Genomic DNA, 22,198 nt, shown 5'->3' with positions numbered 1-22,198 from the left:
CTTTATAACCCATCCTGTTGTGTTGTGTTGTGTTTTCTGTGCATGTGTAGCAGCTTAGAAATGACCTCTACCAGGTGTAGCATCAACCTGGCATGTGTTCCTCTTTCTGTCCACCAGATGGCAGCCTATTTCACCCACTCAAACCTGCAGCCTGTGCACATGATCCTGGTGCTGCGTACAGCCCTCAATCTCTTCTTCAAGCTCAAGAACTTCAAGACAGCTGCCACCTTTGCTCGGCGCCTGCTAGAACTCGGGCCCAAGCCTGAGGTGGCGCAACAGGTAGATGGAGCTCCTTCAGTGACCATAGGGAAGCCAGATCAACTCTTACATGGAGGGAACAGACCAAGGTCCTTGCCTCTGAAACAAAGCAGTAAATAACAACATTCAACAAAAAGAGCCAACAGAATGCTACCTTCTGTTTACTTCCTGACTTGGTGCTTCCTTTTTTCCTGGAAAATTAATAGTTTATTGAGACATGACAATTGTCTAAGAGTGCTGTGCAACCTAGAATAGCTCCACTGCACCTGAAAGTAACCTCAGTCCTGTCCTTAAGCTCCAGATATCCCATCACAACCACCACAAAGCTTCACATACACATCTCATTACTTGTGTCCTCCAAATGCATTCTTTTTGGGTGATGGAAGTCTGTTTTAACCCTTTCTAGGACCTGATCCTGATAATCTCCAGAGTTGGTGGAGGAATGTGGGTCTAGATTATGGAGCCACTTTTGTATTAAGGAGGGGAAAGTTTGATACAATAGGAATGGTGATTGTTAACCCTTCACATACATCCAGTACAGAGGTTGGGACCTCTTTTCACCTAGTACAGTTGTATCTCACATCAACGGAACTACCAAACCATGGTGATGGGATCCTTTTGAGGTGTTGTCTGCAGCTTTCCATCCTCCTAAATAAAATAATCCTTCCTTTTCCTAGACCCGAAAAATCCTGTCTGCCTGTGAGAAGAATCCCGCAGATGCCTATCAGCTCAATTATGACATGCACAACCCCTTTGACATCTGTGCTGCATCATATCGGCCCATCTACCGTGGAAAGCCAGTGGAAAAGTGTCCACTCAGTGGGGCCTGCTATTCCGCTGAGTTCAAAGGTCAAATCTGTAGGGTCACCACAGTAAGTACTGTCCTCAATAAATGTATCTAGGATATTGAGAGAAGGGGAAAAAGAAAGAAACATGGTGGTTGTTTTTTTCTTCTTGTGCTTGTCCCCTGCTCCCTGAGGCAGTGACACTGGAGAAAGCTAGAGCATCTCCCCACTGCTGTTTGCCAGTCAGTGACGAACACCCAAATACCTGTCTACTACGCCCATTGAGGGTATAGGGAATAAGTTTTCTAGAGTTCTCAACCTTACAAATCTCTAACTTATTCCTCTGTTTGCTCTTCCACAGGTGACAGAGATTGGCAAAGATGTGATTGGTTTAAGGATCAGTCCTCTGCAGTTTCGCTAAGGCCCCCTTTGTGTCCATGGGTCAGTCACCATATGTTCCCCCCCGAGAATGTCTCTATATCCTCCTTCTAACAGCACCTTCCTCCTGCAACTACTCTTTGGATTTGGCTTTCTCTACCCTAAAACCTAGTATCTTTTCCTCTTCTATGGAAAAATCTGAAGTCTAAGCTTGACTTTTTTGAGGTCTTCTCAACTTGACTATAGTTGTTCTAATAATTGGCCCTCCCTTTCCAGCTTAATTCTAAGGAACAAGTAAAACTCTGGGCTGGGTGGAGTGGCTCATGCCTGTAATCCCAGCACTTTGGGAGGCTGAGGTGGGCAGATCATCTGAGGCCAGGAGTTTGAGACCTGCCTGACCAACAGGGTCAAACCCTGTCTCTAATAAAAATACAAAAATTAGCCTGGCATGGTAGCATGTGCCTATAGTCCCAGCTACTTGGGAGGCTGAGGCATGAGAATCACTTGAACCTAGGAGGTGGAGGTTGCAGTCAGCTGAGAACATACTACTTCACTCCAGCCTGGGTGACAGAGCAAGACTCTGTCTCAAAAAAAAAAAAAAAGGAAAACTCTGTGATGGACATTTATTTAGTAAATCCCTTCAGTATTTATCCCTTCTCTTCCCACAGCAACTTTCTTTCCTGTCAACTAGAAAGGAGCAGGATGTAATAAATACATGTTGGTGTGACTAGGCCACACCAACTCTTAATCATCTCCCATTTTCCTTAGACATTTAAATTCCCAGGCAGGTACCCTCTGTGTACTCAGAAATTTGAAGAAGTTATTTGGTTTCCCAAAATGCACACTGCTGGTTATTGATTTGTTCTTTACAACTATTGTTCTCATATTTCTCACACTAAATAAATCTCTACGAGAGCTTCTTGACTTGGTCATTTATTTCTTGGACACTCTCATGTTCTTGTTCACCCATGCAGGTACCCCACCAAAGCACATGTCTTCCTTCCAGTAATAATTTTTAATTACAAAATAAACATCCACTATTGGGGGGAAAAAAAAAAGCTAGCCGAGCATGGCAGCGGTTGCCTGTAATCCCAGCCACTCCGGAGGCTGAGGCAGAGGATTGCTTGAACCCAGGAGGCAGAGCTTGCAGTGAGCGGAGATCACGCCACCATACTCCAGCCTGGGCGACAGAGTGAGAGTCTGTCTCAAAAAAACAGAAAGAAAAAAAGAAGCACATATTTTTCATAGGATATATATGAGGACCTAAACTGCTGTGAAAATGATAGAAAGCAAGTAGCTCCCCTATTCTGTTTTTGATTGCAGCCTTTTATCTCTTGCTGATTATAGCAATATTTATTGAGCAACTGCCATGTGCCTGTCACTGTTCTAGATATTTTACATGTAATATACAGATATAAGAATAGTACATTATATATATTACAATGATAAAATTTTTACATTGACAATACAATATTTTGCTTGTCATATGCTAAGAATAATTGGGTAGACGTTACTGTGCCTTTGATTAAAATATGTACTTTCTTGCATTTTAAATTCATGTTTTCAATAAAAAATGCATATAGTTAAAAAATCAGGCCGGGCGCGGTGGCTCAAGCCTGTAATCCCAGCACTTTGGGAGGCCGAGGCGGGCGGATCACAAGGTCAGGAGATCGAGACCACAGTGAAACCCCGTCTCTACTAAAAATACAAAAAATTAGCCGGGCGCGGTGGCGGGCGCCTGTAGTCCCAGCTACTTAGGAGGCTGAGGCAGGAGAATGGCGGGAACCCGGGAGGCGGAGCTTGCAGGGAGCCGAGATTGAGCCACTGCACTCCAGCCTGGGCAACAGCGTGAGACTCCGTCTCAAAAAAAAAAAAAAAAAAAAAAGCTATTCTGTGACAAATCTTTCCATCCTTTCATCAGGCACCCAGTTCCTATCACCTTCCCCAAAGCAGGTAACCACTGTTACCAGCTTGCTTACATCCTTCCAGAAATTTTTTATGTATATACTAGCAGATATGACTATGCCATTCTCTATCCCCCTTTATACACAAATGAAACCATATTATTTAACAATTTTGTACCTTTGTTTTTTCATTTAACATTTTTGGTATTTTCTCATATCAATATATTAGGGAGCTTCACTTTGTTTTTTACTTCTCTTCATACTATATACGTTGTATTTTTCTTTTTTTGGAGACGGAGTCTTGCTTTGTTGTCGCTCAGGCTGGAGTGCAGTGGCGCGATCTCGGCTCACTGCAAGTTCCGCCTCGCGGGTTCACACCATTCTCCTACCTCAGCCTCCCGAGTAGCTGGGACTCCAGGCACCCGCCACCACGCCCAGCTAATTTTCTGTATTTTTAGTAGAGACGGGGTTTCACCGTGTTAGCCAGGATGGTCTCGATCTCCTGACCTCGTGATCCGCCTGCCTCGGCCTCCCAAAGTGCTGGGATTACAGGCGTGAGCCACTGCGCCCGGCACGTTGTATTTTTTTTACCTTTATCTTAAGAGTTGCTTTTTTAAACAGCATCCCTAAACTAAGGCTGCCTTCTCAAAAATGTACATACTACTAATGAGATTGCGTCATTGCACTCCAGCCTGGGGGACAAGAATGAGACTTCGTCTCAAAAAAAAAAAAAATGTACGTATTGGCCGGGCACAGTGGCTCACACCTGTAATCCCAGCACTTTGGGAGGCCAAACAGGCAGATCACCTGAGGTCAGGAGTTTGAGACCAGCCTAGTCAACATGGTGAAACCCTGTCTCTACTAAAAATACAAAAGTTAGCCGGGCGTGGTGGCAGGCTCCTATAATCCCAGCTACTGGGGAGGTTGAGGCAGGAGAATTGCTTGAACCCGGGTGGCGGAGGTTGCAGTGAGCTGAGATTGCACCATTCTACTCCAGCCTGGGGGACAAGAGCAAGACTTCATCTCAAAAAAAAAAAACAAAAACAAAAACAAAACAAAAAAAAAAGGCTGGGCACGGTGGCTTACGCCTGTAATCCCAGCACTTTGGGAGGCCGAGGCAGGTGGATCACGAGGTCAGGAGATCACGACCATTCTGGCTAACAAGGTGAAATCCCGTTTCTACTAAAAATACAAAAAATTAGCCAGGCATGGTATCAGCCCCTGTAGTCCCAGCTACTCAGGAGGTTGAGGCAGGAGAATGGCGTGAACCTGGGAGGCGGTGGTTGCAGTGAGCCGAGATCGTGCCACTGCACTCCAGCCTGGGTGACAGAGCGAGACTCTGTCTCAAAAAAAAAAAAAAAAAGTACATACTACTTCGATGACACTTTCCCAAGTTACAAACATTATCCCTATAAACATAGGCAAGTTGGTGATAAATTTTGGCAATTTTTTTTATTTATTATTTGCAAATTAAATTACAAAATTAATTTTGCACACAAAAACATTACTAACTGAGGGATACGGAAAAACTTTACAATTCCTGCCTCTTGAATCTTACATAATTGGGGAAACAAGATTGATGTATATGAAATAATTGTGAATCCCAGGCAAGAATTAGAATTTGATAAACTGGAGAGCCATTAAATCCTTAAGGACAGAGTGATATGAAAGTACTATAAAATACTGTTATTCAACAGTATTCGCTATACATTAGAAAGGCAGAAGGAGCAGTCAGTAGTAGGTCAGTAAATACTGAGATGAGATGTTAGGAGTATTAGTAGTAAAAATAGAAAAGCAGAAACAAGTTTAAGAAATAATGCAAAGAAAGAGTCATGCTTGTTTTTTACTCCATTTTAATTATCTATTATCTTTTAATTAACATGCTTATATTACATTAGTTTAAAGCCAATTGACCAGGTGTAGTGGCTCACATCTGTAATTCCAGTACTTTGGGAGGCCAAGGTGGACATATCACTTGAGGTCAGGAGTTAAAGACCAGCCTGGCCAACATTGTGAAACCCTGTCTCTACTAAAAATACAAAAATTAGCCGGGCATGGCGGCGCAAGCCTGTAGACCCAGCTACTCAGGTGGCTAAGACAGGAGAATCACTTGAACCCTGGAGATGGAGGCTGTAGTGAGCCAAAATTAAACCACTGCACTCCAGCCTGGGTGACAGTGAAACTCGTCTCAAAAAATAAAATAAAGCCAATAGAGATGCCTGTTGATAGACAAGTTTTCTTTTTTTTTTTAACGTGTTTGTTATACCTATAGCCATATTGGAGATCCACATGTAAGCAATTTGAATGAGAAACCCTGGAATAAATTATGTTGCAGGTATTGGGGAAACAAGTTTATCAGGAAAGGATTTGATTACAGAAGTTTAGAATTGTAAAGGACTTAGAAAGTGATTTAGTGGCAGAATTAGGGCTGGAATTTAGGCTTTATAACTTACAGTTCATAATATTTTTATCCCAAAACACACTACTTGTGGTCAGAAGGAAACAGGTTTTGCACAGATACGATTTTACAAGTCTGTGCCCTGTCTGTGAAAGACATAGTAAGTGCTTGATCTGGTGCTTGATGCAGTACTCAAATGTGTGTTTGGGAAGCTAAGCATGAAAGTGATGAGGTGACTTAACACAGGAATTTTTTTCATTTAAAATTCTTACCTTGTGTCATACTTACTGTGTGTGTATCTCATCATACCTGCGGCTCACCTCCACTTAGCTACCTTACAGCAGGGGGTGGTCCTGATTTATCTCTTTGTCCTTGCTGTGCCCAGAACAAGACCTAAATAATAGGTGCTCTCCAAGTGCTAAAACAGATCTGTATGTGAAACAGTTGCTACATTCTTACAGATCTGAATAGAACAATTCCAAAGGAGGAAAGGGACGTCTAGAGTTACCTCTATCTGAGCATCCCCGGTGTTCACTCAGTTGGAGGTTGGGTTCTGTGTGGAGAAAAGGAGATTGGTCAGGGAAAGCAAGTCTATTACTAACTACTACATTCTAATTGCCCTGCTCAGTCCAAGGTCCCAGATGCTCTCTTTCTAACATTGAGTTCTAAGTTCCTGGCCCTATGTCCTTTAATCAAACAGTTCTAATAGAGAATAGGAAATGAGAGATGCCACTAGATTGGGCAGACAGATGTGCCTGATTAGGGACTGCAAGAGCAAAGAGTGGCCAATGAGTGCCTACTAAGTTTTAAACCCTAGCCTAGGAGTTGGGCTTTACAGCAGCGAAGACAACAGACGAAAATCTTCGCCTTCATAGTGTTTAAATTCTGCACGGTGGGGAGCGGAGAATAAACAAGCACGGTAGATAATATGTCAGATAGTGTTCAGTGTTAAGAAGAAAAGGAATGGCCAAGTAAAGTGTTTCAGAAAAGATAACATTTGAATGAAATAATGAAGTGAAGCCGGGCGCAGTGGCTCACGCCTGTAATCCCAGCACTTTGGGAGGCTGAGGTGGGTGGATCACCTGAGGTCAGTAGTTCGAGACCAGCCTGGCTACCCAGACTGGCCAACAAGGTAAAACCCCGTCTCTACTAAAAATACAAAAATTAGCCGGATGTGGTGGTGCATGCCTGTAATCCCAGCTACACGGGAGGCTGAGGCAGGAGAATCGCTTGAACCCAGGAGGCCAAGGCTGCAGTGAGCCAAGATAGCGCCACTGCATTCCAGCCTAGGCGACAGAGCGAGACTCCGTCTCAACAAAAGAAGTGAAAGTAGTATGTTATGTACCATAATTGTCATATCAATCATATATGTATAGATTCTGGTTATTTGTAGGCAGTTTGTCTCAATCTAGCCTACTCATAGCTCAGGAAGAAATAATGAAAGAGCTTCGCCAGGTAATTTGGGAAGTTGAAAGGAGTCCGGGCCTCTAAAACCAGGCAGAAAATAACACTATCTTATCCTTAATTCTGTGTTTCACAGGCGAAAGGGGAAAAATACCCAAAACAGAAACTCAAAGCTTCCTGGCCCTTTAAAAATGGCGGTTCCGCACTGGCCAACAATACCATTGGTTGCCCGAGGCAGAAGAGGGCAGGAACGAAGGGGTGGAGGGCGTGGCGGCGCCGAGGGGTCCCGCCTCCTACGGCAAGTCGGAGGTAGCAAGATGGCGGCCGCTGAGGAAGACTGTGGTGTCGGGGCAGAAGCAGACAGGGAATTGGAGGAGCTTCTGGAAAGTAAGAGCCCATAGTGGGAAAGGCCCGAAGGGGGCAGTTGTGAGGACCCATTCCGGACGTTAAGTGAACCTGAGATATTAGGGACAGGGCGGGAGAGGATCTCCAAAGGTTAAATGGGGGCGGAGAGTCTGACCGCGAGCCCCCCAAAAATCTCTGGGTCATCCTGCCCCACCTCCGCTACTGGAGCTGGGGAACTCACCTGGGGTCCCCCAGTGGTCCAGATTGTGGATGTTTCCGCAGGACGGCGTTTCATGATACCTCTCCAAACTCCTCTTTCTTTAGGTTACTAAGTTCTTAAAGTCCGACTTCAGCAGCAGCAGCAGCAGCAGCATTTGGTTCTTGTTGGGTAGCGAACCACGCACTCACTGATTGCTTACATTAACTCCTAGCAAGCTCGTGGCCCATGCTGCTGCGCCTCGTCCTGCCTTCCTTGACATGAAAGACACTTTTCTCCTCGTAGTCCTTTTCTCTTTCTCTTGTTAGGCCCCTTAACAGTTCTTTCATCTTGTTAGTAGCTCAAGCGGACTCCTTTCCCTTATTTTGAGAAACTGAGGATGTGGCGATTTCAGGGGAAAGCAGTTCACCCTCCTGAAAGACGGTGGATGTTTTCTTAGCATTACTGTCCACTCCCCTGTTGGCTTCCTGCCCAGAGTGGGGCCAGTGCTCTCTCCCTGGGCCTGGCAAGCAGAATGGTGGTGAGGACACAGGCTTTTCAGGGCAGAGGTGAATTTGTAATCTCTTGCTCAATCACAGAGATGTGGGCAGGCAGAAGAATGAACAGAAACGCTGAGGAGTGCCAAGTGACTGTAAATTAGCCTACGGTTATCTGCAAAGATCAGACCAAAAGGAGCTCTAGGAGGTTGTGGGAGAGCACTAAACTGGAGAATAAGAGAAGATAGTTTAATGCCTTACCATGGAATGTAGTATGTGGTCCCTCAGTCTGTGCTGGTACCAGTACCAACAGGAAGCTGGGTGGGATGTCATGTGCCTTCTCACCAAGTTATTCCTTTTAGAGCTCCAGAGTGAGTTCAGAGGGATGAGGACATCTGTGTTCTCTACTCCTGTTGGGTATTTATTTGTATGGGATTTCTAGGGAATCATTAGGTTGTGGCAAGGGAGACACTATAGATGGAGATGTCTCTGCAGAAATTTTTAATCCTCTCCTCCCAGCTCTGAGATGGATACTTGTTCCACCGTAAGGGATTTCTTGCCTTTGCTCACAATAAATTAGGTAATCTGGAAGGAAGTAGGAGGCTCATTGAGGGTGGTCTGGGGAGGTGGGGGCCTCAAGGCGGAAAATTGAGGAAAGTTGGCAATTTGAAAAATCATATTCCTAATGCTTTGCCCAGAAACCACCCAGCCTTGCTTGCATCCTCATCTGTCGCCAACACACACACCATGTCTCTTGTCTCTGAAGGTGCTCTTGATGATTTCGATAAAGCCAAACCCTCCCCAGCACCCCCTTCTACCACCACGGCCCCTGATGCTTCGGGGCCCCAGAAGAGATCGCCAGGAGACACTGCCAAAGTATAAATTCCACCCCCTGAAGGGATGGGGAGGGGATGGGCATGCAGCTCTGAGCAGAGGTTGGGCAGGCCCCTATGGGCCAGAGGGGAATGGGGGAGGGTACCTTGGCCTCACATTGGTGAGTGCTCTTGCCAGCCTCAGTCCTTGTGAAATAAGGACTTGAGGTTGAGTGGAGGAATCTCAGAGTTCCTTGAAAAAATAGTAGGTTTAAATGGTTGGATTGGTATGCCATCCCATACCCTCTTTCAAAGACTAGACACCTTTTTTGCTATTCTCATTAGGAGCAGTAGTTAGAGTGTCCAGTGGAAGTGGGTAGGAGGGAAGTGCATTTCCCATAGCTACTGCCTGTGGCTTCTATCAGAGGCCAGGTGCAGTGTAGTTCTAAGTAAGAGATGCATTTCAGCCACCCTTCCCCCGCAGGATGCCCTCTTCGCTTCCCAAGAGAAGTTTTTCCAGGAACTATTCGACAGTGAACTGGCTTCTCAAGCCACTGCAGAGTTCGAGAAGGCAATGAAGGAGTTGGCTGAGGAAGAGCCCCACCTGGTGGAGCAGTTCCAAAAGCTCTCGGAGGCTGCGGGGAGAGTGGGTGAGGAGACCTTAGATACCTGAACAGATTCTTAAGTCTTTGTTGCCTGAAAACACCAGAATTCTTAGTGAAGTTGATAGTAATCATGATGTCACAGCCATGGAATGGGTAAAGGCAATGAGAGAAGGGGTGGAAATCCCTCTTTTTTTTTTTTTTTTTTTTTTTTTTTTTGAGACGGAGTCTCGCTGTGTCTCCCAGGCTGGAGTGCAGTGGCGTGATCTCGGCTCACTGCAAGCTCCGCCTCCCGGGTTCACGCCATTCTCCCGCCTCAGCCTCCCAAGTAGCTGAGACTACAGGCGCCCGCCACCACGCCCGGCTAGTTTTTTGTATTTTTAGTAGAGACGGGGTTTCACCATGTTAGCCAGGATAGTCTCGATCTCTTGACCTCGTGATCCACCCGCCTCGGCCTCCCAAAGTGCTGGGATTACAGGCTTGAGCCACCGCGCCCGGCCGAAAATCCCTCTTAATGAAAAGGGGCGAGATAGGTTAGAAAGTAATAGAAAAGATTATTCAAAACTGACCATTTGAAAGGTCACAGTGTTATTGTGGGTATCATCATGGAGAATAAACTGACATAGAGTCCGTGTATTAAATAGATGTATGAAAAGACTATCAGGATAACCGCAGTTTTCCCAGATGGGGAGTGATAATGATTCACTAGTAAATGCTTCATATCCAAGCTGGTAACCAGTTCAGTCTAGGCAAGGAAACAAATTCCTAAATGACGCTGGCTTTTTAAATCTCTCCTAGGCAGTGATATGACCTCCCAACAAGAATTCACTTCTTGCCTAAAGGAGACACTAAGTGGATTAGCCAAAAATGCCACTGACCTTCAGGTGAGGAGAAAGTAGTAGGGTCCCACAAGGGGTCCACTCTCAGACACTTGTGCAGCAGAGTCTCAAAAGACAGATGCTTTGAGTATCATCCCAAGTCTGTTCCTGTCTTGTTTTGTTACAGGCAAGTTTAGGTAGTTTATCTTTCCCACCTGACAGAGTGTGAGCATCCCAAGAAGGTGGTATACCTGCTCACCTCTTACTTGTCCTATCTAGAACTCTGGCATGTCGGATGAAGAGCTGACCAAGGCCATGGAGGGGCTAGGCATGGACGAAGGGGATGGGGAAGGGAACATCCTCCCCATCATGCAGAGTATTATGCAGAACCTACTCTCCAAGGATGTGCTGTACCCATCACTGAAGGAGATCACAGAAAAGGTTTGTGAACTTCCATTTCTGCTTTTTCTCTTCATTTTCCATCACATCCACTCATGTGGGCTATTTTGTCTACTCAGAGCCTGCAGAAAGAGTAACTTGAGTCTGCTTTTTTCCTTTATTTATTTGAGGCGGGGAGAGTTGGGGGGTGGGGAGAGTTGTGTCTCTGAGAGAATAAAGCTGTCACACTGTATGTTGGGGTATAAGGGGTATAACTTTTGGGGTATAAGAGGAAATCCTGCAGTTCTAGTTTTCTATAAACTGGTTCAAGACTCTGGGGTTGTTGTCTAATCAGTCTTGCATTTCTGACTTCATTTCTCCAGCAAGAATTTGGCTGGGCGTGGTGGCTGATGCCTGTAATCCCAGCACGTTGGGAGGCCGAGGCGGGTGGATCACCTGAGGTCAGGAGTTCGACACAAGCCTGGTCAACATGGTGAAACCCCGTCGCTAGTAAAAATAAAAAATTAGCCGGGCGTAGTGGCTCACACCTGTAATTGCAACTACTCAGGAGGCGGCAGGAGAATCACTTGAACCTGGGAGGCAGAGGTTGCAGTGAGCTGAGGTTGCACCACTGTACTCCGGCCTGGACTATAAAGCAAGACTCCATCTCAAAAAGAAAAAGAATTAACTGAGGATTTACTTACTGGCTTTGTGATGTGAACAGTGTAAGAGTAGTTTAAATGATGGTCCCTGCCATAAAAGAGCTTATATGTGTGGTTGTATCGTTTTGTTTTGAGACAGGGTCTCACTCCAGCTGGAGCACAGTGGCACGATCTTGGCTCACCACAGCCTCCCCATCCTAGGCTCAAGTGATTCTCCCATCTCAGCCTCCTGAGTGGCTGGGACTATAGGTGTGCGCCACCATGCTTGGCCAATGTTTTAAGTATTTTTTGTAGAAATGAGCTCTCACTATATTGCTCAGGCTGGTCTCAAACTCCTGAGCTCAAGTGATCTTCCCACCTCAGCCTCCCACAGTGCTGGGATTACAAGTGTGAGCCACCATACCTGGCTAAAGAGTGTATAGTAGTTTTTCTGGAGAGATAAAATATGGGAATAGAAGCTTTTCAGTGATACAGGGAAACGTGGGTAAGTGTGTAATGAATAATACCACAAGTCAGCAGGCCAAGACCTGAGTGGGCCAAATCCAACTCTCAAGCAAATAATGGTTTTTACATTTTTAAGGTCATTTGAAAAAAACTACAAAAAAAATAGGCAACGGTCGAGGATAGTGGCTCACTCCTATAGTCCCAGCACTTTGGGAGGCCAAGGTGGACAGATTGTTTGAGCCCAAGAGTTTAAGACCAGCTTAAGCAACATGATGAAACCCTGTGTCTACAAAATACAAAAAAATTAACCAGTCACAGTGGTGCACACTTGTAGCTACCTGGGGAGGCTGAGGTGGGAGGATTGCTTGAGCCTGGGGAGATCGGGGCTGCAGTGGGTGGTGATCACACCATCATACTCCAGCCTGGGTGACAGAATAAAACTCTGTCTCAAAAAAAAAAAAAAAAAAAAGGGGTGCGGTGGCTCACGCCTGTAATCCCAGCACTTTGGGGTGCCAAGGCGGGCGGATCACGAGGTCAGGAGATCGCAACCATCCTGACTAACACGGTGAAACCCCATCTCTACTAAAAAAATGCAAAAACAGTAGCCGGGCGTGGTGGTGGGTGCCTGTAGTCCCAGCTACTAGGGAGGCTGAGGCAGGAGAATGGCGTGAACCCAGGAGGCAGAGCTTGCAGTGAGCAGAGATCGAGCCACGGCACTCCAGCCTGGGCGACTGAGCGAGACTCTGTCTCAAAAGAAAAAAGAAAAAAAAAAAAACCACAACAGAGACCATATGTGGCCCTCGAAGCCTAAAATATTCACTGGCTCTTTACAGAAGCTTACCAATTTCTAGTGACCATAAATGCTAACATGGCCAGGTGATCTGATTGGAGTCAGTGCCACTTTTCATGATGAACTTACTTATTTAGCTTTTCGTTTTTCTACGTCCCCTTCCCTTTTACATTTTAATCACATTGTTCTGATTACCCATCCATATCCATTGTTCACTTAATTTTTTTCCACCCATTCTCTCTTTTCCTAGTATCCAGAATGGTTGCAGAGTCATCGGGAATCTCTACCTCCAGAGCAGTTTGAAAAATATCAGGAGCAGCACAGCGTCATGTGCAAAATATGTGAGCAGTTCGAGGCAGAGACCCCCACAGACAGTGAGACCACTCAAAAGGCTCGTTTTGAGATGGTGCTAGATCTTATGCAGCAGGTAAGGCCTCTTGCCCTCTGCCCACTGGTGCTGTCCACTTAGGTGTTCAGTGGAGGAGGTATCTGGGAAGGATGCAGTACTGCTAGACCTAGGTGAAGGAGGGATCCTCTCTTGTGCTCTCTCTCAGAAGAAATGGAGAGATGATTTGTTAGATTCCTTTTCTGGATCCTCTGTTGTTTTCTGGGTTTTTCTCTATTTCTTGTTCCATTTTCCTTATTTTCTAGCTACAGGATTTGGGCCATCCTCCAAAAGAACTGGCTGGAGAGATGGTGAGTATGTCTTCTTTTTCCAGATTTTAATCTGAGCCCCCAATTTCCAGAATTCTTTAACCTCTCATGATTCCACCTAAGGTGATAACTGTGGCTACTGGGGATGGATCTTCAGAAGGTCTGTCCTAAAAAATGAGCAATTATCTGAGTCCCTTCATCTCTTCCCCAGCCTCCTGGCCTCAACTTTGACCTGGATGCCCTCAATCTTTCGGGCCCACCAGGTGCCAGTGGCGAACAGTGTCTGATCATGTGAAACACAACACGTTTTCCTCTCTCAGTCCCAGCCATGGGGAACATCTGGAGTCAGCAGAACCATTGGGACCTGAGGCAGGAGTGTCATCTGCGGGAGAAGTCTACCCGCTGCCCTCTGTCATCCCATTCAAGATTGTGCCATACCAGCTGAGGCTTTTCCTCTGTCTAGGAATAGGGTCTGTTTCAGAGACCATTTCTGTGACCCCTACTCCGTTGTGGTTTCTGCCACTATCAAAGTTCCAGCTACCTGCCAGGTGAAGGAAGGCATCCTTTCTGGGGCATGCACTTTCTTTCCTTTCTCAAAATAATTTTATATGTGGCCACACTGATGTTCATCTTTGTGCCCAGGGTCTTTGTGCCTTGTCTCTACTCCCTCTCTTGGATCTGGGGAGGAGGGACAGACTCCTGGGACTCTGTATTTCTATAGTTCTCCTGGCAGAGCCTTTGGGAATGGGGAGAAACAGCCTGGGCTGGGGCAACAGGTCTGTCACTATGCTCTCTTGCCTTCAGACAGACCATTCTGAATTCTCTAAAGGGAAAGGGCTTTTGCATCTAATCACAATAGAGTTGAAAGAGAGGCCTTAGGATTCTCCTCTCTCTAGGTGCTGAGCCCTCACCTCCCTGTTCCAGCCTGAGAACTCAAATTGTTACCCTGCTTCTTCCTACAATGCTGTGTGATATGGGTGGACCCAGCCCCTGACCTTCCTCTATCCCCTGCCCGTCCTGCCTCTTACCTCCTCTCTTTTAAACACCTGTTTATCCCAACCTTTTTGAGCTCAAGCTGTGATAAAGAAGGGCCCATCCTATTTCCCCTCATCTAGTCCATCTACCATTCTCACTGACTCCCCCTCTTCCTGGCAGACACAAATAAACCCAGTGTCAGGTCTGGGAAATTAATGGCTATTCTTTCCCGGATACATTCTGGCTTATTGAGATACATGATTCTCTTAGAATCCTGTCCCTTGGTTCAGGAAAGTAGCTTGGGAAAGGAGTAGGGGTATAGCTTGGGTCCCTTTTCCTGCAAGGCCCCATGGGGCAGAATATAATAAATATTCTGAGTGAGGAGTGTGGCCTATTTTTCATTCAGGTCTTTTTCTGATCTTCCTCAGCTTCTGTAAGTTGCAGAGTGAGGTATATTAGGAGACTAGTTCTACACAATATTGTAATGCTGGCTTCCATCGCCACCCACCTTCTACAACTTAGTCTGCACCTCAGTTGGCAAAGGAGACTGGGTGGCCATCTTTCCTCATGTTCCCTTGAGTATTTCAATGTAGAAAGCCCTTCAAGTGGTACTATAATTTAACATTTTACATTATTGTTATTAATGTTAGTAATATATTGTTATGTTTTCTAAATTATTTTTCTTTGAGCTGACCTGGGTTTTTTTTCTGTGGCTCCCAGTGGGTCTATGGACCTTGGCTGACATATGTTGGTAGATACTCTGGTCAGCCCAGCTGGCTTGTCCTGGTTCACTCAGAAGATAAGTCTCTCCAGAGCAAATTCGCGTTCATTATTGTCACTTTGAGCTTCTGACATGTCACTTGCCCCTAGGTTAAAACTTTTCACCCCTTGAAGACCATACATGTTTTATGGTATTAACTAGGAAGGAAATGTTCTTAAGGCCTCAGGCTATTTGGGAAATTCCAACTCTTATACCTTACCAGAGCATGGAAGAGCCAGGATCTGAATGTGAAACTTCTCTGTTCTGCAAGAGATGGAGAAAGTAGACTTGTGATATAGTCATGTGGCCTGAGTGTCACTATTTTCTCCTTAAAGCTCCAGCCAAAAACTGGACAAGGATAGAGAGGAGGAGGGAAGAACAAAAGAGCCCTTCTCTATGAACCTTGTGCCTCCTGTCCTACCAGTTTTCTTTTACAGATTCTCACTTCTGCTAGCCTAGCCAGGGATTACTCCAGGAATCTAAATAGATGCCCTAGTCCACTTTAGCTTTATTCCCAAGGTACTCATTTTTATTTTGATTTGATAGAATGTGAGCAAGTTGACCTCAGGTCACACTTTGTTCCAAAAACTTTTGGAATTATTCCAGGACTTGTGGTGGAAGTATGGTACTCTAGGGCAGTCTTTCTCAAACTATATATGGTAAAGGACCAGGTTGTTTGTTTTCCAGTCCTTCATTTATCAATATGCATTCCTATTGCCTATGACACGTATGGAGTTCACACTGTGTGCTGCCCACCAGGCAAGTATGACAGCACCCAAACTGGCCAGACTGTTCTGTAGGTTAAGTCCATTGATCATGTACTTGGATATCACAGCAACATTAAAACGCTAAAAAGTTTTTAAACACTTTCAATTTCTAATTCACCATGTCACAGACTGGTAAAAAAATACACACACACACACACACACGTACACAGACCAGCACAAGTCTGCAAATCACCTTTGAGTGGCACTGTTCTGGGGCCTTCCGTCTCTCTGAAGATCCTAGCAGAGCTGATACCTATCTGTACCTCTTGTTCTCTCCTATTTGAGTTTCACTTCCAGAGAACTTGTTATTCAGCAAGAATGTGTCACTAGTAAGGACATCTCTAGCATTTCCCTAGCCTTCCTTTTCTGCTGCTCAAAAATAATCATTACAAAGCATAGGTTTAAGCTGTATATGAAATATTTATGCGACTCCCAAACTTTAAAGGAGTTGCTCCTTTGTTCCAAAATTAAATGTGTTAGATAACAAATTTATGATTGTATGGGTGGCTTCATGAATTAAGAATTGAATTGATACAGACTTTGTGATAATTGGGACATTTTCTGTGACTCTGGAAGGTCTTGTCAAAGCCCCATGAGGCAGTTATGATATGATGTTAAGATGGCTTTGGGGAGCTAGGAGAAAACATTGGCCCATATTGAATAAAGTGGAGATGGCAGACCATACAAAAAAGGACCAAAAGACTTAGAGGAAGTGGATATGCAAGAATGAATGTTACATAACACTGGTAAACCCACAAGCTGACTACATACCCCGGAAAGACCTGGGAATTATTTTTTAATAAAGGCAATAGGAAAGGCACTGATGAAGGGTTACCAACATCTTTGAGAAATTTAGAAGTGGCTGTCTCTGTAGATTGAAGCTGATAGAAGATGTAAAAGAAATTGGTTTCTTAGTAGTAGTGGGGGAATGATAGGATCCTGACATAGCAGAGGCCAGATGGCAACACTTAACTCTCAGAAGCAAGGTGAGTAAATTTCCCTAAGGGTAGCAAGGTCAAAGTGGAGATGGCTAACGGAATGTGGGTGGTCCTAGGAGCAGGATAGATGGGCAACCAAGAAGAGTATTGCCTTCTTATGTATAAGGGAGATCAAGAATGGTTGAACAGAAGGCTGAAATCAGAAACTTCAAAGAAAAGTCCCAATTTCTTGTCCAGTTTTTAAGCCTGAGATAGTTCTTAGACTCATAAACTCTTAGACTCATAAACTACAAATGGAAAGAGCCATTTATCAGTTAATCATTGAGTGGAAAAGCACTGTTCATCCTCTGTTCTCACACCACTACGAGCAACACAGAAGTCTTCTGTAATCACGTGTGGACTTCCCTCCCCTCAACAAGCAAGCAGTTCTGCAGTGGATAACAGCTGGATATCCTCTAATTTCCTTTAATTCTGACACTGTCTACCTGGAGACAGTGTCAGATCCTGCAGGTTGATCAATCAGTCACCAAGACTGTCTCCCCAGCTTCTGATGTCAATTGCAATTCCTGGGTTATTTTGCCTGTGCTATAAGTCAGGGTGTCTACAGCCCCCTCCTTGGGTTTGATTAATTTGTTAGGGTGGCCCACAAAACTTGGGGAAACACATATTTCAGTTTATTTAAAGGATATTACAATGAATATAGATGAAAACATGGCTGGAGCCAGTGGCTCACGCTTGTAATCCCAACACTTTGGGAGGCCAAGGCGGGTGGATCACCTGAGGTCAGGAGTTCGAGACCAGCCTGGCCAACATATAGTGAAACCCTGTTTCTACTAAAAAAATTACAAAAATTAGCTGGGTGTGGTGGTGCATGCCTATAGTCCCAGCTACTTGGGAAGCTAAGGAAGGAGAATTGCTTGAACCAGGGAGGCAGAGGTTACAGTGAGCCAAGATTGCGCCACTGCACTACAGCCTGGGCAACAGACAGAGGAAGACTCCATCTCTCAAAAAAAAAAAAAAAAAAAAAAAAAGATGAAAAGATGTATAAGGCAAGATTGCAGAGCTTCCATTCCTTCTCTGGGCATGCCACCATCTAGGACAGTGGTCCCCAACATTCTTGGCACCAGGGACCAGTTTCAGAAGACAAAGTTTTCCACAGACGGGGGTCAGGAGATGGTTTCGGGATGAAGCCATTCCACCTCAGATCATCAGGCATTAGCTAGATTCTCATAAGGGGCACACAACCTAGATCCCTCGCATGTGCAGTTCACAATAGGGTTTGCACTCCTCTGAGAATCTAATGCCGCTGCTGATCTGACAGGAGGTGGAGCTTAGGCGATATTGCTGGCCCACCTGCCACTCACCTCCTGCTGTGAGGCCCAGTTCCTAACAAGCCATGGACTGGTACTGGTTCGTGGCCCAGGTGTTGGGGATCCCTCACTCTAGAAACCTTCATGTGTTTTACATCTTGGAAGCTGTCTGGATCTTGTATTTTTTGGGTCTTTTTGGAGGCTTTATATGTAGGCATGATTAGTTGAACCATTGGCCATTGGTGATTAATTTAAAATTCAGCCCCTCTGTTTTCTCTAGAGGTTTGGGGGTGGGGTTGAAAGTTCCAACCCTCTAATACTGCTTTAGTTTTTTTGTTGACTGGCCCCCATCCTGAAGCTACCTAGGGGGATGGCAACCATCAGTCAACTCATTGGAATATGATAAGACATCACTTTGAAGATTTCAAGGATTTTAGAAGTTATATTCCAGGAAAAGGGGTTGAAGACCAAATATATATTTTAAAATATCACAGCCAAACACTGGGAAAAGAATATGTAGATGTTTTTGAGTTGGGAAACAGGGTTACAGGGTTCTGAGTTGGCACTGATACCCAGGAACCCGAAGTACCACCACAGTGTCTTCCCCTCAACACCCCTAACCCTGCTCTTACAGTGTGTCCAAAAACCCCGCATTATGATCATATCCCCCGTTTCCAAATGTATAATCAGAATGAACATGTTTAGCAGTTTTGGCAGAAAGGCCATGCTCCTGAAACTGCACCCCCACCTCTGCCAAGATAGAAAATAAAAAATACTGTATTCTGGGGAAAATGGCAGAGATGAGTTCAACCCTTAAAGACAAAGGTTGTAGGGGTGTTATCTCCATCATAGTCACATTCAGTTTCAGCTGTTTGACCTGTGCAAAAACTAGATGGCCTATAGTGAATAACAATGAAATACTACAAACTTAAGCAAGTAGTAGTCCCAATTGCAGTGCTGTGTTGGATATGCTTTCTTTACTGGACAAAGTAACAGGCTGTTGTATAGGTATGTAGCTGCTAATCTAGCTAGATCACAAACTACAGCCCACAGGCCAAATCTGGCTCATTACCTGTTTTTGCAAATAAAGTTTTATTAACATGCAACTATCATTTATTAACATATTGTCTGTGGATGCTTTTGTGCTACAATGACTGAATGCAGTAGTTGCAACACAGACCATATGGCCGGCAAAATTGAAAATATTTACTATCTGGCCTGGCGTGGTGGCTCACACCTGTAATCCCAGCACTTTGGGAGGCTGAGGTGGGTGGATCACCTGAGGTCAGGAGTTTGAGACCAACCTGGCCAACATGGTGAAACCCTGTCCCTACTAAAAATACAAAAATTAGTTGGGCGTGGTAGCGTGTGCCTGTAGTCTCAGATACTTGGGAGGCTGAGACAGGAGAATCACTTGAACCTGGGAGGCGGAGGTTGCAGTGAGCCGAGATTGCGCCATTGCACTCCAGCTTGGACAACAGAGTGAGACTCCGTCTTAAAAAAAAAAAAAAAAGTTATATTAATCAGGTATTAAGGATATGTTAATCAGACCCTACAACCAAGCAGTGTCAAGTACCCTGGATTCCTTGGTTAGACATATTTACTCAAGGTGGTAGGGGATAAATGCTGCAAAGATGCAGGGGCCTGCGACTGGTGAAATTTTTAGTTCAGTGGTCTGAAGCATTCTAGAACATCGCCTCTAAAGTAAAGTACAGGTTATTGCAGGCCTCTTACGGTTTTGGAGGCAGCATATTCTGCACTTGGGTATGCAAGGAACAGCTCTGCAACAGGTCCAGGGGGCCATATCACCTGGAAAATTCCATTGTACTAGAGGTATCTATGGTAGGAAGAGATTGTAGATTCTTTGATAATACCCAGTAGGAGGGAGAGTTCCAGCCCAGACCTCCAGGATTCTGGAGTAAGGTGATGCCATTTTTAGCAGAAAAAGTTTTACCATTTGAAATGCATTTTCTGGCTTGCTGTTAGGCCCTGGAAGAGACTCAGCGTCTGGCCATGAGATATCAAGTGATATCAAGTGTGACCAGTTGCCCATATAACCAGCTGGTTATCATTAGACCTTCCAAGTCATGAGGTTGGGTGTATACAGCAGCAAACCATCTTACAATGGAAATGGTGCATTTGGGAAGAAGCCCAAGCAAACTTAGTGGCACAAGTAAGTTAAATTGAACAAGGGGCCCCAGCACTCCCATGTCACCTACTCTGGTGCACTGATACCTTTTTCTTAGCTCATGCCTCTGGCCATACAAAAATTCCTTCAGCCACCTTACAAAGGAGGAAAAACTCTAGGCCTGGTTTATGGGTAAGACTGCCTTGTTATGCTGGGGCAAGCCAGATGGACTACAACCTCTCACTGAGACCTACTCAGGTGGTCATGAAAGACAAAGATGAGGGAAATCTTAACGTGTAGGGCTTCAGGCAATGTACTTGATCATTTCCTTTGAGAAAAGAAAAAAGTGGCTGGAGATAAAGTTATACAAGAACTCATGGTCACTGGCTTTGCTGGTCAGGGGCCTGGAAGAAACAAGATTTAAAAATGGGTGACAAGGTTGGATGAAGAGTATTTGGATGGGCCAGGGAGAGTGGAGCCTATTAAAGCATTGCCAGCAAAGGACGAAGTAACCAGATGGACAAGATGTTTTTGGTGGTTTTTTTTTTTTTTTTTTTTTTGAGACAGTCTTGCTCTTGTCACCCAGGCTAGAATGCAATGGCGAGATCTTGGCTCACTGCAACCTCCACCTCCCAGGTTCAAGCGATTCTCCTGCCTCAGCCTCCCAAGTAGCTGGGATTACAGGCGCCTGCCACCACACCCGGCTAATTTTCGTATTTTTAGTAGAGACAGGGTTTCACCATGTTGGACAGGATGAATTTATCAGAACTACCTCAGCTATCCCAGTGCTTGCACAGTGTACTCACGAATAGAATCACCATGGTGGCAGAGATGGACGCTACTCATTGGCCTAGTAACATGGACTCCTCTCACCCAAAGCTGACCTAGCTACTGCTATTGCTGAGTGTTCAACAATAGAGACCTGTCAGCAACAGAGACCAATGCTGAACCCCCAGTTCAGTACTACTCAAGGAGAACAACTAGACACTTGATGGTGAGTTGATTACACTGAACATTTTCCATTTTGGAAAAAGCAAAAATTTATCCTGACCTGGGAGGCAGAGGTTGCAGTGAGCCGAGATTGCACCACTGCACTCCAGCCTGGGTGACAGAGCGAGATTGTGTCTCAAAAAAAAGAAATATTACAAAATTCCTCCCCGTTTCCTCAAGGTAGGACAAATGTGGTGCCATTTATGTTCCAGAGTTCCTAGTGGAGGCTAAACTTACCATCTGAATCTATATCTTTGGGTAACTTTCCCCCCTGTCCTATATTGCTTCCCTCACTTTGTTACAGGTTTTACTTGAGAGCACTCCCTCAATAAACCATTTGTACAGAATCACTTTCTCAGGCTCTGCTTTTAGAGAATCCAACCTAAGACAGGTTAATAGTGGTGCCAACTAAGAAATATCAAGAATCAGAACAGTTTGGGTTTGACAGAAGGTAGAGCAAAAGTGAGTTCAGTTTTGGAATGTTAAGGTGCCATTGGCTGGAATAGATGGGGACTTTGTCAACTTCATAAAATTGCACCTATGAGTAACCTATAGCTAACATCATAGCTTAATGGTGAAAGACTGAATACTTTTCCTCCAATATCAGGAACACAAGGATATTCACTCTTTCCACTTCAAGTCAGCATTGTGCTGAATGTTCTATCCAGAACAATTAGGCAAGAGAAAGAAATAAAAGGCATCCAGATTGGAAAGGAAGAGACAAAACTATATTCACAGATGGCATTATCTTGCATACAAAAAAATCCTCCAGCCTGGGCAACACAGTGAGACCCCATTTCTACAAAAAAGTTAAGGGTGGGTGCAGTGGCTCATGCCTGTAATCCCAGCACTTAGAGATGCCAAAGCAGGAGGATCCCTTGAGCCCTGGAGTTCAATATTACCCTGGGCAACATAACGAGACCTTGTCTCTACGTAAAATAAATTTTAAAAAGTTAGCCAGGCATGGTCCCAGCTATTTGGGAGGCTGAGGTGGGAGGATCACTT

General features: G+C 44.9%; 2 protein-coding genes and 1 long non-coding RNA gene across 4 annotated transcripts in view; 2 read left to right on the top strand and 1 right to left on the bottom strand.

Annotated features, from left to right (window-relative positions):
* COPA (COPI coat complex subunit alpha) overlaps positions 1–2,345 on the top strand; it is a 50,800-nt gene extending 48,455 nt beyond the window's left edge. For both annotated transcript variants that reach the window (XM_050757356.1, XM_050757345.1), the window contains exons 31-33: positions 118–279; positions 936–1,130; positions 1,405–2,345. In XM_050757356.1, coding sequence (XP_050613313.1) covers positions 118–279; positions 936–1,130; positions 1,405–1,464 — 417 coding nt within the window. In that variant the 3' untranslated portion in view covers positions 1,465–2,345. The remainder of the gene's footprint in view (positions 1–117; positions 280–935; positions 1,131–1,404) is intronic.
* The window catches only part of PEX19 (peroxisomal biogenesis factor 19), an 84,173-nt gene extending 67,862 nt beyond the window's left edge, over positions 1–16,311 (top strand). The window contains exons 2-9 of the mRNA XM_050759219.1: positions 7,433–7,514; positions 8,932–9,041; positions 9,462–9,627; positions 10,378–10,463; positions 10,677–10,838; positions 12,922–13,098; positions 13,323–13,367; positions 13,537–16,311. Coding sequence (XP_050615176.1) covers positions 7,445–7,514; positions 8,932–9,041; positions 9,462–9,627; positions 10,378–10,463; positions 10,677–10,838; positions 12,922–13,098; positions 13,323–13,367; positions 13,537–13,620 — 900 coding nt within the window. The 5' untranslated portion in view covers positions 7,433–7,444 and the 3' untranslated portion in view covers positions 13,621–16,311. The remainder of the gene's footprint in view (positions 1–7,432; positions 7,515–8,931; positions 9,042–9,461; positions 9,628–10,377; positions 10,464–10,676; positions 10,839–12,921; positions 13,099–13,322; positions 13,368–13,536) is intronic.
* LOC126937012 (uncharacterized) lies at positions 273–8,185 on the bottom strand. The gene is made up of 3 exons (XR_007719627.1): positions 7,714–8,185; positions 6,232–6,276; positions 273–357 (listed from the first exon to the last, which is right to left on the bottom strand). It is a non-coding gene; the product is annotated as an uncharacterized LOC126937012 (long non-coding RNA).
* Positions 16,312–22,198: the final 5,887 nt, after the last annotated feature.

This window comes from Macaca thibetana, chromosome 1 (assembly GCF_024542745.1).
Source record: "Macaca thibetana thibetana isolate TM-01 chromosome 1, ASM2454274v1, whole genome shotgun sequence".
Taxonomy (NCBI): domain Eukaryota; kingdom Metazoa; phylum Chordata; class Mammalia; order Primates; family Cercopithecidae; genus Macaca; species Macaca thibetana.
This window is presented reverse-complemented; position numbering and strand designations above follow the sequence as displayed.